Consider the following 15,000-nt stretch of genomic DNA (forward strand, 5'->3'; position numbering starts at 1 on the left):
AGTCCTGAGCACAATAATGGCCGCTCCGGCGCTGCTGCAGCCGTGTCACCTCCTGCCCGCTCTCGTCTATGCATCCAGACTGTTTACGTTTCTGTCCCACACACACTCACACACACTCACACACACGCCGCTCTCTCTCTTTTGTTCACACACGTTTCAGATCTCATTTGTCCATCACAGAGGATTTTCCCCGGTAAAACCACACACACATTCTGGTTGTTGGGCCCCCGTCAGGTGGACCTCGGTGGTGTGACGTGTTGTTAAGCGAGGAGGCTCCTGTCTCGGCTGGGATGGGACTAAACCCTGCGTCTGTGACTAGAAGCTCCTGGGAAGGGTCTAATTGCTGGTGTTTGCTCCCTCTGGTTTTCATTATGGAGGAATGCTGGGCTTGATAAGCTTGATTAAGGGTGCCCCTGTCAGGAATTTTAATGCCTGCTGACATCGTATTTACTGACGTCACCACGTCACTCTGGACCAATCTTGAGGGCTTGAGCGCCCTGATTTGCTCTTCAAACCATAGTTTTCTTCCTCTTTACGTAGCTGCTCGTATGATTGACATTCCAGGATCCTGCTGTGACCCAAAACATTACCACAGAGGAAACTATGCTGGAATTTGGAGTTTGTTTCTTGGGGTCAGACAGGAGAGCAGCCCAACATGAACCCCTTCCCTGTACGTGGTTCCTTTCATTCCACTGGTCAGAGGAAGAAGAGACGCCAGTAAAATTGGGCTGTTAACCATTAGCTCCACCACGGAACCTTTGCTCTCCGTGGGATCAGTAGAACCCTGAGAATTCTTTGTTTGCCATTTAATTCTTATCTGATTGTGGACTTAATGGTGCATTCATGTAAAGATTCATAATTTCCTACTTATATTTTGTAAGTTCCATTATCTTGGGGCAGTTGATGTACGTTTGGCTCAGAACAGCCGTGGTGGAGATTTATACACAATAATTAATAAATCAACTCGATGCACATCTGCACGTTTTTGACTCTTTAAGGTCAAAGGTCAGAGACTAAACTTCGGGTGTTTCACACTGGTGGTTGGTCAGAGTAACGAGCAGTCCACTAACGACCTCAGCTAAACAGCTGGGGTGAATGTTGAGATGCAGATGTTGAAGAGCAACAGTTTTCTCCCGGTAAACCCTTTATGACTTTAAGAGCTTCGTATGGAGCCCGAAGAGCTTCGTATGGAGCCTGAAGAGCTGGATAGAGCCTGAAGAGGGGGTCTACCGCACCGCTCCAGTCAGTCAGGACCAAAATATGACAGGATATTAAACAGGAAACACGCGTCCCTGATCTAAGCCAGCAGTTTATCCATCCAGCAGCACGTGGACAACATGCCTCCAGGGCTCTGAAGTTAGGGAGGAGGATAAACTGGTAGGAAACAGAAGCATCAGAGTAAATAACAACAAATGAGCATCAGCGGGTATGTCGAGTGGCCGTAGCTCGATATAAATGTTGGACTTTCCTGTGAATCCGTAAGAATTGTGTTGTTTATGGATGCGGCTACGTACAATGTGTGAGGTCAGCTTCTATATTAATCTCTATCACAGCACCACCATCGTTCTAAATGGTGTGGTGTGTGTGTGTGTGTGTGTGTGTGGTGTGTGTGTGTGTGTGTGTGCGCGTGTGTGTGTGTGTTTAGTCTGCTGAATGTAAATGTCTCCTCTGCTAACCGTGTGTAGCCCGTATCGTAGAAGTGTGTGTGTGTATTTTGCTACATTAGCAGATGTGTTTGGCTCCAAGTCATTTATATGGTAATGATGTCATTTACTTCTGAAATGCATCTTCCTCAGAACTGGCCGAGCTCTCCTTCTCCCTCGTTCTCGCTGCTTTTCTTCGGCTAAAACAGGGAGGAGGTTCGGCACCTGTACTCCGATGGATCTGGTTACGCCTGTGTGTGTGTGGGTGTGATTGTGACGACACATTTGCTTTATGTGGCGCTGGTATGAAATCGCCATCAACCGGGGCCGCGGGTTCGATGCCCAACTTACAGAGGCTGGAATTCTGGAACTGACGGAAGCTGTACATTCACCCAAGCTTCCAGTCAGGAAGGGAAGCCACCAACACAGATGAGCAGCATGTCCCAAAATAGTGCAGATGTCTTCTGTGGTGCTGGCTCGATGCTAACTTAATGGCAATTTCCAATAACATCAACTTCAACACCCCCGTGGCCACAAGAGGGCAGCACAGACGCAGTAGCTGTATTGTATTGATTATTTCTATTTTTTTCCTAAATCTAATAATGTAAAGCAGAGTGGTGTAAGTAAACATTTAAATAACCAGTGTAACACCCCCTACACACACACACACACACACACACACACTTTTTTGGAAGTGGTTTTCCTTTTAAACAAGGATCAGCGATGATGTCACCCTGGATCCGACATGGAGCTGCCACTGACACACAAACAGGGAGGAACAAACCATTTGCAAGCTTTAGAGATTCTTAGTGCACGTTTGAGGTGTAACACCCAGAGCTGCTCTCGCCCCCATTAGAATCTGCTGCCCTCAGCGCACACGGACCCCTGCACTGTGTGTGGTGTGTTCCTACGGCTCGCCGCCACTTCTTAGAGCTCTACAGGCCTGGAATAACTGCAACGACCTCGTTGCTTTGACGATAACTATCATTAACACGTTGATTACAGGTCTGAGCGTCTTAAAAATAACACACACACACACACACGCGCGCAGTGGATCAATACTCCCATGCTGAGCTAATGATGGGTCTGCCCGCTCCTCACAGATGATGCATAACACAAGTCAAAGTAGTCGCAGGGAAAAGAGGAAGAGGGGACGAGCCGGGGACGAGGGAGCGGCGGCGGGATGGACCGTGTAGGTTCAGATCGGAGGCGTGCGAGGGGGACTACATGCACCGAGACACGGAGACAGAACGGCGCATCGCTGCTGTTGCTGCATTACATGTGAGGTAGAGATCCCTCCGCCACGGGAGGAAGAGGAAGCAGGGATAGATGAGGGGGTGTGCTGTAAAGTTCTTGATGGATTAGTCCTTCTATCTTCAGGCCTCCCTCATGACTCCATCCCAGAGGCTGGAGCACACACACACACACACACACACACACACACCCATTCACATCTCATCATAAAAAGACAACACTACTAAAACAGTGATGCCACCGTGGAAGAAGGCAGCTAAAGTGAAACCTTGGCTATACGTTTGTAAACATAGGGTGAAAGTCATGTGACATGGCGTAATTGGAACTTCCTCCGCACAAAATGCATCAAATCAGGATCATTCCCCAGCTTTTTTGAGGTTCATGTTCACACAAAATGTCTCATTTAAGCCACGAAAATGCTCGTAATGCGACGTAACGCTGACGTTGGCCGAGTGTGTGTCAGTGTAAGACTTTTGGTTTGGACTTTGTTCTTTCCACATGTAGTTAAAGTGTGTCTAGGCAGTGTAAACACACACACACTGGAGCAGCGTGTGTGTTCAGAGGCAACAGCAGTCGACTACTGCCTGACCTAGTTACACACAAGCAGCATTAGAAAGAGACTGAAGGCAGGAGGGAAGTGGAACGACTGTTTCCCCCCAAACATCCTGCTGCTGCGCTCTTAGCTGATTTACAAAGACGAAGTGACAGCTTCGTTAATCAGCTGATGCCTCAGCTCGCTGCCAAACATTTGCTTTATCTTCCCGCGTGTCCCACAGTCGGAGACGGGAAGAGGAGACGGTGTGTCGTGACTCCGGTTAGTGGGATGTGCTCTCATGTGGCCATCGATCTGCACGGCTGAGGGCATCTGGAGCTCGCTCGCCCTCTCTCTCTCTCTGTCTCACACACGCACACGCACACCAGCTAAATGGGTTCATTCCCCTCAGCGAACACACACACACACTCAGCATGGTTTCTGGACAGCAAAGCCACTTAAATGTAGCACACACTCGTTCACACTCATGCGTGCGTGTGCAGCCACTCCGATTGTGGTCGTGTTGCCAAATAGCCATCAGGGCCCCTCGACTCATCTGTTACCATAGCAGCCCTGCTCCCTCTCCTCCCTGCCAGCTCGGAGGCAACAGTGTGTGTGTGTGTGTGTGTGTGTGTGTGTGTGTGAGGGGCTCTGACAGCAGCAGAAACCAACGGGGTTACAGTGCAGCCAATCGTGCACTTGCCCCGTGTTGCACATCGCCCACCGTCCAATCACCACCCCACACACACACGCGGACACACACTCATGCTAGCATCCAAACACACTCCCACTGGCGCTCCACCTGCCCTCGCCATCGTTCTCCTCCTCTTCCAGACGCTCACTCTTTCTTTAGCTGTCTCTCTTCCTCCCTCACTCTTCTGATGTTGCCCCCCCCCCCCAGGGTTTGGTGTTGTCCTTGTTGAGTTTAACGGGCCTCTGGTGTTTTTGTGCTGTGTCCAGCCAGGACAGGTGTTGGACACATTGATCAACGCACACACAGCTGTCACACTCCTCCTGGTCACCATCTGGCCATGAAACCAGCACCCCAACACACTCTTTTGTGTCTCTTCCTGGACTCCACAACCCACTCGTGCTGTCATCGTCGTTTTTTAGAACAGTGCTGGTGTGTGTTGGTTCAGCACCATTAAAACCCAACATCTTCTTGATTCCTGGTGGCTGTCAGCGACGTCTGCTCACAACTGCACCTGCAGCCCGTCTGTGTTTTCCATTCTGATGCTGCCTCCAGGTTGGGTGGGGGTAGCAGGTCACCGGTTACCCGGCAACATTGCGAGCCTCAGAAGATTCCGCCCGTAATCCTCCAGCTCTGTTTTGTTTTTCCTCCTTCCTCTCGTTCCCTCGCTCGGTCCCCGGCGTGTTTTGTGCCTCCGCCGCAGACTGAACCCATGCTGTTGAGCCGGAGCGGGAGGGGGGAGAAGGGGGAGATTGGGTGGGAGGGGGAGAAAGAGGGAGAGTGATAAAGCAAGAAAAAAGAGAGGGGGTGGATCTGTTGATTTACTAAAGACTCAAACATGACCAGTCTCCCCTCCCACACACCCACTCACTTCCTCCCTCTCCTCATCTTTCTCTCCCCCCCCCCCCCCCCCCTCTGTCTCCCCTCCACCCAGTCCTGGCGTGATGGTACCGCTCCAGAAACAGGAAGGAGCCGCAGCTCTATAAATAGAGAGGAGCTGCTCGGCCATGGAACCACACACATGCAAACACACACAGTTTCCCCCCCACTCTCTTTCCCCTCCATTTTATATCTGCTGAGCTCTCTCTGCTTTTCCTCTTCTCTTCTTTGTCTTTGCACACAAACACACACACACACACACACACACACACACACACACACACACACACACATACACAGTCATTCAGGTGACCCAGTATACAAACATGGCAGGTATGTACATTCTCAAATACACACACTTGGATGTGTAACATACACTAGCTCTTAGCCCCTGCGTGTGTGTGTGTCTCTCTCTCTCTCTCTCTCTCTCTCACACACGCACACACACACACACACACACACAGGCCCCTCATAATGACAGCTTTCCTTGTGGACAGTCCAACCTAAACGATCACCTGAACCATAATGACCCCTCCTTTCCAACCTGGGATTTAAAGCTAAACCCTGACCAACGTGTGACTCCTCGCGATGGTCGCAGCCCATAACTCCGGCAGGACGTTGCGTTCGCACACGCAAAAGCGCACGAGGTTCACACGCATCTTTGGATTTCGGTTTCAGTTTTGTCCTCCGCTCTTCTGTACATGCATTAAATGAATTAATAAACGGACTTAATACTCTTTTTATGGGCTGATTGTGGGGTCTCCTCCTCGGAGACACAAAGATTTGTCAATACACTTTTTAAGGAAGAACTTATTGCCCCAAACCAACATTTCAATAAATGTGTGCCCGTGTGTGTGTGCATATGTGTGTGTGCGAGGGGCGGGGGCGTGTTTGCGGTTGTTTAGACCCCCATGGAGAGGAGACAGACTGGCAGGCGCTTTTTCCACACACACAGACTCGTACACCCTTCTCTGGGACGGGGGCCAAATGCTTCCTTTGTTTTTACCTTCCTCTTGTCACTTGGAGGTTTCTGTCCTTCACTCCCACAGACTCTTTTTGTGCTGTGTTCCTTTATTGCCCAACGCTCAGGAATGTGCTCAGGAAACTCAAACTCTGTCCTTTTGGGTTTTGGGAAACCGCGTGACTTCTGGTTATTGAAATAACCGTATGGATCTTTTACCTCCTCTAAGCTAGGCTGCTGCCAAACGGACCCCATGTTCCTGACTTCCTGGTTTCCTTCCTTGTCACCTACTGAACCCTCGGCCCTTCCGGCAACGACCAGACGTGGGAAACTTTGGGACCACTGCTGCTCTCAACCTCCGTGTTTCACCTCCGTTACATCCCAAAGCCTCATTCCCAGTCTTATTGAACTCATTGGATTCCTCCCAGTTACCCAGAGCAGGAGGAGACGTGTCGCTGAACAGGCGCCTTGTTTTCCTGAACATGAAATAATAAGCAGGTTTATTACCGTCTCCATCTGTGATCAACACGTCCAGCGTCAGAACCCATCCGGGCCAACACCGGGCTCACTGAAGCAGCTCTGCTCACATCTAAATGCTAAAGCTAAATTTAGATCATCTCGTCTGTTTAGCTGAACTCAGTAGCTCAACGGTGGACAGGCGACACCAGTTAACTGGACCCCAGCAGGACCGGACGTCTGGTTGTTACTGCTGGCTGTCTGTGCTGTCTGTGCTGTCTGTGCTGTCTGTGAAGCTGCTGGTTAGATTGGAAGCTGCAGACAGAACAATAGTTAATGGGTTACATTACCCATCGCCCCAGCAAGGGCGCGCCTTTACTAATTAAAGTCCTGTTTGATTCCATTGACTCTTTTCACATTCTGGTGAGCCAGGCCAAGAAAAGGCACGTGCACGTGAAGGTGGCACGGCCTTTACCGGCCCGACGCAGCTGGAGCTAAATACAATTTCTGACAGCTGCGGGTTCTGCGTGTTTGTATGTGCAGCCTAAACGAACCCAGATGACGGGAGAGACGCTGCACGAGGCAGATTAATCACGCAGGGAAAAATAACCTAGAATAACAGAGATAAAAAGCTTTCGTATTTAGCTAACATGTGGATTAAAGCCCTTTTCCTGGTGGGTTGGTGGGTAAGAACCCAGAAGGAGCTCATATTGATGGAGGCTGGCGTGGAAGAACAGCTTTGTTGTACGTCTAAATACACGTCAGTGGGTGCCGTTTACTTCCTGGATAAATAAATGTGAACGTCTGCGTCCGCCCGGTCCAGCGTGCAGGCGCTCTCATGATATTGAGACTTTAGATTGGACGTGATGCTCAGCCTGTGAAGAGAGGGAGTAAGTGAGCATGAGAAGGAGGAGGAAGGAGGAGGATGCAGCACACAAAGCACCAGAGCAGCAGGTTGCTATTAACAACAGCACCTTAGTGGTTGGTCTCTCCCTCCCTCCCCGTCTCTGATCACCCTCTCATCACTGTCATTTGGCGTGCTATGCTTTTCCATCATGCCACCCATCTCCTCCCCCACCTCGCTCCTCTCTTTCTTTATCCCCGTGTCCTGTCAGCTCCTCCGCTCACAGGAAGAAGACCTGCGTGTGAAATAATTCCCTTTCCCTCCACGCGTTTGCGTTCCCACTTTTGTCTCTGGGATGTCTTTGTCGTTGTGTGTCGCTGGAGCCGAGGTAGGAGCGGAGCGGTCGGTGGGAGTGTGTGTCAGACACACAATCGCACAGTGGCAGGGGGTCATCCTTGCTCTTTTCCACCCTCATCCTTTCCTTTTTCCCGCTCCGCTCCCACTAAGAGCTCCGGTTGACTTTAGCGATTGTCTCCATGTGTCCCTACGACGGCGTGTTTGTCACGTGTCACGCGCGCCGCATATGTTGTAATTACATGGCTAAGTGATCAAAGAGAAACAAATGATTAATTAGCCACAGTTAAAGCAATGCAATATGTCACTGTCGCAGTCTCCACCAAGGTTCTGAGTTAAAAAAAAAAAAGTTTACTCTGCTTTCTTAAATTTGGCGCGCGTGTGTGTGTGTGTGTGCACGTAGGAGGGCGCTATAGTTCACACCACCTGGATAATTACGGGGCGTTTCATAGGTGGGCTTTGAAAGGCGAGTCTGTCATTATCGGCGTGAATCAGTGGTATTTAAGGAAAACCTGGAGCACACGCGTGCACGCACACACTCAACACACACTCAACACACACTCAACAGACACTCAACACACACTCGCCACGTGCAGGAGACCTGAATCATTCAGAACCCATTGATTACCGGACCTGACGCACAAACAGTGATGAAGCCGGAGTCTGGACGGTGCAGAATCATGCTGGTCCTGGCTGCGCATTAGAGCTGGAAACAGTTCCTATATCACAACTGTCCCGTTAGGGAGGGCTGCAGCCGTGGTGGAGAACCGGTCTGACAGGTCCGCCATGTCCGCCATGTGGACCCACTCCCTGTAGAACAGAAGTGGGTGGTGCATGTGCGCGTGCGTGTGCGCGTGCATGTGCTGAAGTGGGTCCACCTCAGGGTCAGAATACAATCTGATATAATTTCGTGTGCTGCTGTGTTGTGTGTGAATAATGAGCGTTCACACACTCCCGTGTGGTCCAGTCCCCCGTCCTGAACGGGGCTCTTTGAGGTTCAGCTTAATCAAGAAACCTCCTTTAATTGTTACATCCCATCATTTCCATTTTCTTAGATATCCCCAAGTGTTGGAATTCAACTTTGCTCGTTCCGGCTTTGCTTTCATTTTTTAATAATAAGCAGAATAAAGTGAGAATACTGATTAAATAATGAATCTGACGCGTCCACAGGCACGTGTGAATCATACACAAGTGCATATGTATAAATGAATATGTTCTGAAGCAACAGCTAATAAAACAGGTTATGTCATTCTCCTTCTAAAATAATAAATATATATGGTGTGTATTAAGCAGGCATTTCCTACATTTCAACTTGAATTTTGGGTCAGAAGGAGCCATTAATAAAGGAGTTCTCTGCCCCCCGTCTCTCATTTTTAGAGCATCTTCTTCTTAATGACGACTTGATTAGATGAAACGAACGAGCGTGAAGGCTGATATGCACGGAAAAATCCAAATTTCCAACATCATCTAGGTTTTTGTCCTGACGATTCTGTAAAATAATCATGTCTGGTCAGGAATGCCTTCACTCGTTGGCTGTTCTCTCCCCGTTCGGTGGCGAGGAGCAAACATCTTCAGATTCTGAGCCTCCTTCATGCATCCAGGGAGAATAAAGTCCACATATCTAAAGCACCTTTAAGAGCCTGCTGCATCTCCTCCCACAGCACCCTCCGTCCTCAGCCCAGCCAGAGGAGCTCCAATATTTGTCAGCTGCACATGTGAACGTGCACGCTGTGCAGATATCCTCATGGGACTCTGGAGTGCACGTGTGAATGGTTCGTCGTACCCACTCATTTGTTGGTGGTGGTGATGGAAAGAGTGCTGCAGATGGGAAAGCTCTTATTCTCAACTTGGTTCGCTCCTCCTTGGACTTCTGTGTGTGTGTGTGTGTGTGTGTGTGTGTGTGTGTGTGTGGTTATATCAGCCACATTGGATCTGAAACATGTTTGATGTTTCAGAGGTATTTAATTGCTCTTGGAGAGCATGAAGCCATTGAGCAGCGTGTTCCATCTCCTCTGGTTTTAATCCCTTTATTCTGTCTGTTGCAGCTTCAAGAGACGGTCAAGAGAAAGCTGGACAGCGCGCGGTCGCCCCTGAACGGCGAGCAGAACGGCGTCTGTGACGGCGGCGGCTACTCACCCACCAAACGTGTACGAAAGGACGGCCCCGTGGGTCTGGACTCATTAACGGGGCTCACAAACAACAACAATAACAACAACGGGCCGCCCATTTCCCCGCTTCATCACCAAATAGACATCAAGCCAATCCTTGGCGGGCCCAACACCTCCGCTGGAAACACTACGACCAGTAATGGGAACCATGTGGGCCAGGCAGCGGACGACCTGGGGAAGAACGGCGGCAGCCACCTCTCCGACATGAAGCTGAACGGCTCGCTGGACCTGGAGGACAGCTTCAGCCTCCTCAAGGACCTGAAGCAGGAGCCGCTGGACGATGGGGGCGGGATGGAGTCGTCTGACCCCCAGTCTCTGTCCAATCAGAACAAACTGTTCTCCGACATCAACCTCAACGACCAGGAGTGGCAGGAGCTGATCGACGAGCTGGCCAACACCGTGCCCGAGGACGACATGCACGACCTTTTCAACGAGGACTTTGAAGACAAGAAGGAGGGAGAGTTTGGGAGGTCGGCAAACAACCCCACGCCGGGCCCCCAGGAGACTGTGGTGAACCCGACGGCGCCGCTGCCCCTCCCCCCTCAGCCCCCACAGGGTGGCCCCCAGGTCCCGATGGGCTCCCCACAGGTCAGTGGTCCAAGTTTGTGGGATTCTCTTGAATCGTTTTCACCAGATACGTTGACAAAGTCACATTTTTGCTTTATTCAGTCGTTCAGATGTTGCATCGTGTCGAATTGGGTCATTGATTTGCTGCTTTTCTCAGGTCCGGCCGCCGTCCTCGGGCCCTCAGTTCGCCACCACTGCTAATGGAACGCCACCGCAGCAACCGTTGCAACAGTCCCCCGCCGTTGCCATGGCATCTGGCTCCCCGCTGCACAACTGTGTGGCTCGCTCCCCCCAGACGCCTACCCAGGCTCAGACACAAGCGGTCTCCAGACCCGGGAGCGGCTACATGTTAAACCAAGGCCCGGGGGTCAGTCAGGCTGGCACGGGACCGGGGACAACCGGGGTTGCACCTGGAGTCACCCCTGGGAGCCAGCCCGTCGGGCCGGTGACCCCCGAACTGTCTCCTGCGGAGCAACTAAAGGCGATGGCTCAGCAACGCGCTAAACTGCTGCAGCAGAAGCAGCAGCAGCAGCAGCAGCAGCAGCAGCAGCAGCAAGCAGCTAACTGGTCTCCTGCAGGAGCCCCCACCAGCCCCTATAACTCTGTCCCCTTTAATCAAGACAAACCCAACAGCCCCATGATGTACCCACCGCAAGCCTTTAACACGCCGCAGGGTCCCCTCGTGGCCCCCAACAACGGTCCCAAAGCCCCCATGAACAACTACCTCCCTCACAACCATCTGGGCATGATGGGCCAGCAGCCGCCCGCCGGCATCAACCCCAACGCCATGACCAAGCAGCAGCAGCAGACGGCAGCCATGCTGTCCTACAGCAACACCAAACCTCTCAGCCACTTCAGCGGCAGCGGGGTGGACCACATCGGCCAGAGGATGACTCCGCCCATGGCGGGGAACAGCCAAGTAAAGAACCCCATGATGCCTCCCTATATGGGAGGGGGCGGGGGCCAGGGGGCGGGGCCAGGGCAGACCCAGGGGCCCATCCCGGGACAGACGGCGCACCTGAGTGATGAGCAGAAGAGGATGTTGCTGATGAAGCAGAAGGTGTTGAACCAGAACATGCCCTACAGCGCCATGCAACCTCATGGACAGGTACGGTACTGCACGTTTGGTCAGGTTGGTGCCGCTTCTAATATTCGGGGTTGCTTGAAATGCTTGTGTTGGAGTGGACCGAGGCAGAATATGGTAAATAGATCGGTGTTATTAAACCTTCCAGTGGTGCAACAGTGTGAACGGGAATGGTGCTAGTTGCCCCAGCAACAAGCCTTGGCTGGGAAAAGACAAAGGAAAAATGGCCTGTCGAGAGCATATCGATGCCTCTGTAACAACAGCAGCAACAATCGTCTTCCCCTGCTCCTCGTTCACCAACACACACGAGCACGTGCACACACACACACACACACACACACACACACACACACCCCTGCTGAACAACAATGCTAAACGGCTCCTTAGCTCATATCCCCAATCTGTCACAGCTGACTGATGGCTGAGATTGGTCGGCTAAGCCAAGCTAGCTGCTGTCATTACTGGAAGCCCACCTCAGGCGGTTTGTTTTCCCGAGCTCAGTGAGCAGCGCCGCCACTTTGAACGCTCCGGTGGTTCCGCCCGGTCTCAGGCATCCATAATAACCACCGCAGAGATGACATAGAAAACAGGCAGCTGGACTGTATGTTGCTAGTCAAACAGGGCAGGAGAGCAGCTCTGGTCTGCTCTTTGTTAGTGTCGGCGTGCAGCTGGAGAAGCTCAGGATGTGGTGGCTGTCACTCCATCACCTCCTCCTTCCACCCCACCCTGCTCCTGTCTGATGATTCCTGTCCTGCTCCTCCTCCTCTCTCTTTCTCCTCTGCAGAGACACTCAGCACCAATAAAGGAGCAGATTTATTAATATGGGGCCTTTGTGGCTGCTGCCTGCAGGGTTGTGTTGGTGTGCCGACACACACACACACACACACACACACACACACACACACACACACACACACACACACACACACGCATGTCTGCGTGTTTCATACATTTGCAGGGGAGGAGTGTTGGAGTGGAGGAGAGATTTATTTGAGTGAGCAGTGGAGAATTGAAGATGGGGACGCACAGAGAGAAAAAATAACTTTAAGGAGAAAGGCAAGTGCAGAAAGGGGGAGATTTATGGCAGAGGGAGGTTGGAGCATATTAAAGTCAAGGGCCTGGAAAGTGAGAAATAAGTGAGTACTGCAGAATGAAGTGTCTGAAATGCAAAATACCCTCTGTTTTACATGCGTCAGGTCTAATTGCAGGGCTACAAAAGCAATATTTCAGTGAATTAAACAGACCTGAAGTAAAGTAAACAAAGACAAACAAATATAAAGCATCTGCGCATTGCTTAGGACCATAATCGCTACTGTAGCATAATTCCAGGCCGTCCTTGCTTTTGTTCGTGGAATTGTGAGATGCAGGAATATTAATTGGACGAGGACAGAGTGCACGTCGTTACCCACGCCGGCTGCTGTTTAAGTGGAGAGCAGCGCGCCGCCGTTGACAGAACAAACAGGTTTTCCTTCATGTTGTAAACAAAACCCCAGCGTTGAGACGGCTTTGTGCTGCTCGTGACAGTGGTAGAACAGGACTTCGTGGAGCATTAACCACATTTGGGTGGAGTCCAAGGACCGCGTCCCAAGGTAGCATGGGGCGTAGCATCAGTGGTGTCTCCCAAAGTCACGCAGACCAAAACACTCCGACTACAGCTGGACGATTAGCCCCGATGTGGCCATTGTCCAGCTGGGTCATAAGGTCAAGGGTGGGTAGGTGTGTGTGTTCTACACACTCAGTACAAAACTACTCGTTCTACTAGTCAAGTGAAGGCATTTTTAGGAAGTGAGGCCCTTTTGGCTGGTCCTCACAACTTCAAAGGTCTCTGGGGGTCTGAGAATTTGGTTTAGGTCGGGGGCGGGGGGGGGGGGGGGTGATGGTTGGGATGTTAGGGTGTGGGGGGGGCTAATGTATTATGCTCATCACGCATGTGCATGCGTGCATGTGTGTCTGTTTTGTCTCACAGGTGGTGCTTAGACGCCACTGAATCTGCGCTCGTGCTGTTTGTTTGTGTGAGTGTGTGTGTGTGTGTGTGTGTGTGTGTGTGTGTGTGTAGGCTAATCCTGTTAGCAGCTGTTCGGGGAAACTTCAGCCTTGGTCCTCAAAAGCTCGTTAGTCAAGCTTTAATTGTTGCTCCCTTGCTTAGCATCACACCATGACGCTAATTTATGCTTGTTGTCGCGGTTACCGTCGTCACGGTCTTGGATGTCTCTGTGGAAGCAGCAAGTGGGCGAGGAAACGCGCACGAGTGAGTCTGCGGACGACCCCTTTGTGATTTGTCTTCATGTGACAGATGATGCGGCTTCCTCTTTCTCTTTATCGCCCTGTCTTTTCTCCCTTTCTCCCTCCCTCTCTCTCTCTCTCCCTCTCTCTCTCCCTCTCTCTCTCTCTCTCTCTCTCTCTCTTTGTGTGTTTTTGTGTGTTTGTGCCTGACAGACCAGGAGACAGTTGCAGCGTGTAGCAGGAGTGTGATGCTAGCAGGATGGGGGTGTTGTGTTGCCGGGACTGCGTGAGTGATGATTGGAGGGAGCTGCAATGGCGGGCGCCGGCCTCTAGGCGGCGGGGGCCTCAGGTTTCCGATGAATTGAAGCGTGCGTGTGAAAGTGAGCTCCCCGTCGAAGATCACGGTGTCACGCTCGTCACGACTCCAGCCCTCTCACAGGTCCTTGGCCCTCTCCTCTCTTCTGTCGTCTCACTCTCATCGTCATCATTTCATCCCTTTCTTCATCTTCATCAGAGGCCTGACCTCCACAAGGTCTCAGAGGCCTTAACACACACACACACACACACACACACCAACGGAACACACCAACTCCATCCAGGTTGCCGTGGCACCATCTGTCCTGACGTTGTGTAGCAGCGTTAGCGTCGTTGCTTCTCCCCTACAATTAATTCACGGACATTCAGCCTTTATTCATTAATTCATTTTAATTTCCACAAAATGACAAAAACACACACGTGTGGTTCTGCTGATGAGCGAGGACATCACAGCCTCATACCAAGTCGTTTCTCCCTCTTCCATCTATCCCCATGAGTGGTAGTTATTACCTCCCAGCCCCTCCCGTCTCCCTCCCTCATGTACACACATTTTATCTCCAGTTCACCCCTCCCTCCCCTCCCTCCCCCCCTCCCCCCTCTCTGGCACACGTGTCGGGGCTTGAGCTGAGCTGTGCTCTGATCCTGTTGAGCCTCTGAAGATGGTGGTGGGAGATGAGGTGGGGGGGAGGCAGATTGAGAGCGAGCGATTGGGCGGAGAGCTGGCGGGGGCAGGGTGGCGCTTTTAAACGCACGGCTGAGGGAAGCCACAGTTCTGCCCCGTTTACCCGGGCTCGTTCCACCCAGGTAACTGAATAAAGAGCCGTTAATAACGGCGTCTTCGGGGGTGCGACCGCTGCTGCAGGACTCCAGTCGCACCCGCCCGCCCGCCCGCCGCCTCCTTCACCTCCATCACGTCCTCCCTCCACCCCTCCCTCCACCCCTCCCTCCTCCATCGGTGCTCAGAAGGGGCAGTTAGTGCCGGGCCGCACTTCGCCATCATGATCAATAACGCGTGTGTGTGTGTGTGCC

The 15,000-nt window shown here is 51.7% G+C and overlaps 1 protein-coding gene across 1 annotated transcript in view; it reads left to right on the forward strand.

Annotated features, from left to right (window-relative positions):
• Positions 1-15,000, forward strand: part of LOC105418907 (mastermind-like protein 3) — a 65,087-nt gene that overhangs the window by 29,098 nt on the left and 20,989 nt on the right. The window contains exons 2-3 of the mRNA XM_029850213.1: positions 9,660-10,370; positions 10,507-11,457. Of these exons, the coding sequence (XP_029706073.1) occupies positions 9,660-10,370; positions 10,507-11,457 (1,662 nt within the window). The remainder of the gene's footprint in view (positions 1-9,659; positions 10,371-10,506; positions 11,458-15,000) is intronic.

The sequence above is a fragment of the Takifugu rubripes genome, chromosome 17 (genome assembly GCF_901000725.2).
Source record: "Takifugu rubripes chromosome 17, fTakRub1.2, whole genome shotgun sequence".
NCBI lineage: Eukaryota > Metazoa > Chordata > Actinopteri > Tetraodontiformes > Tetraodontidae > Takifugu > Takifugu rubripes.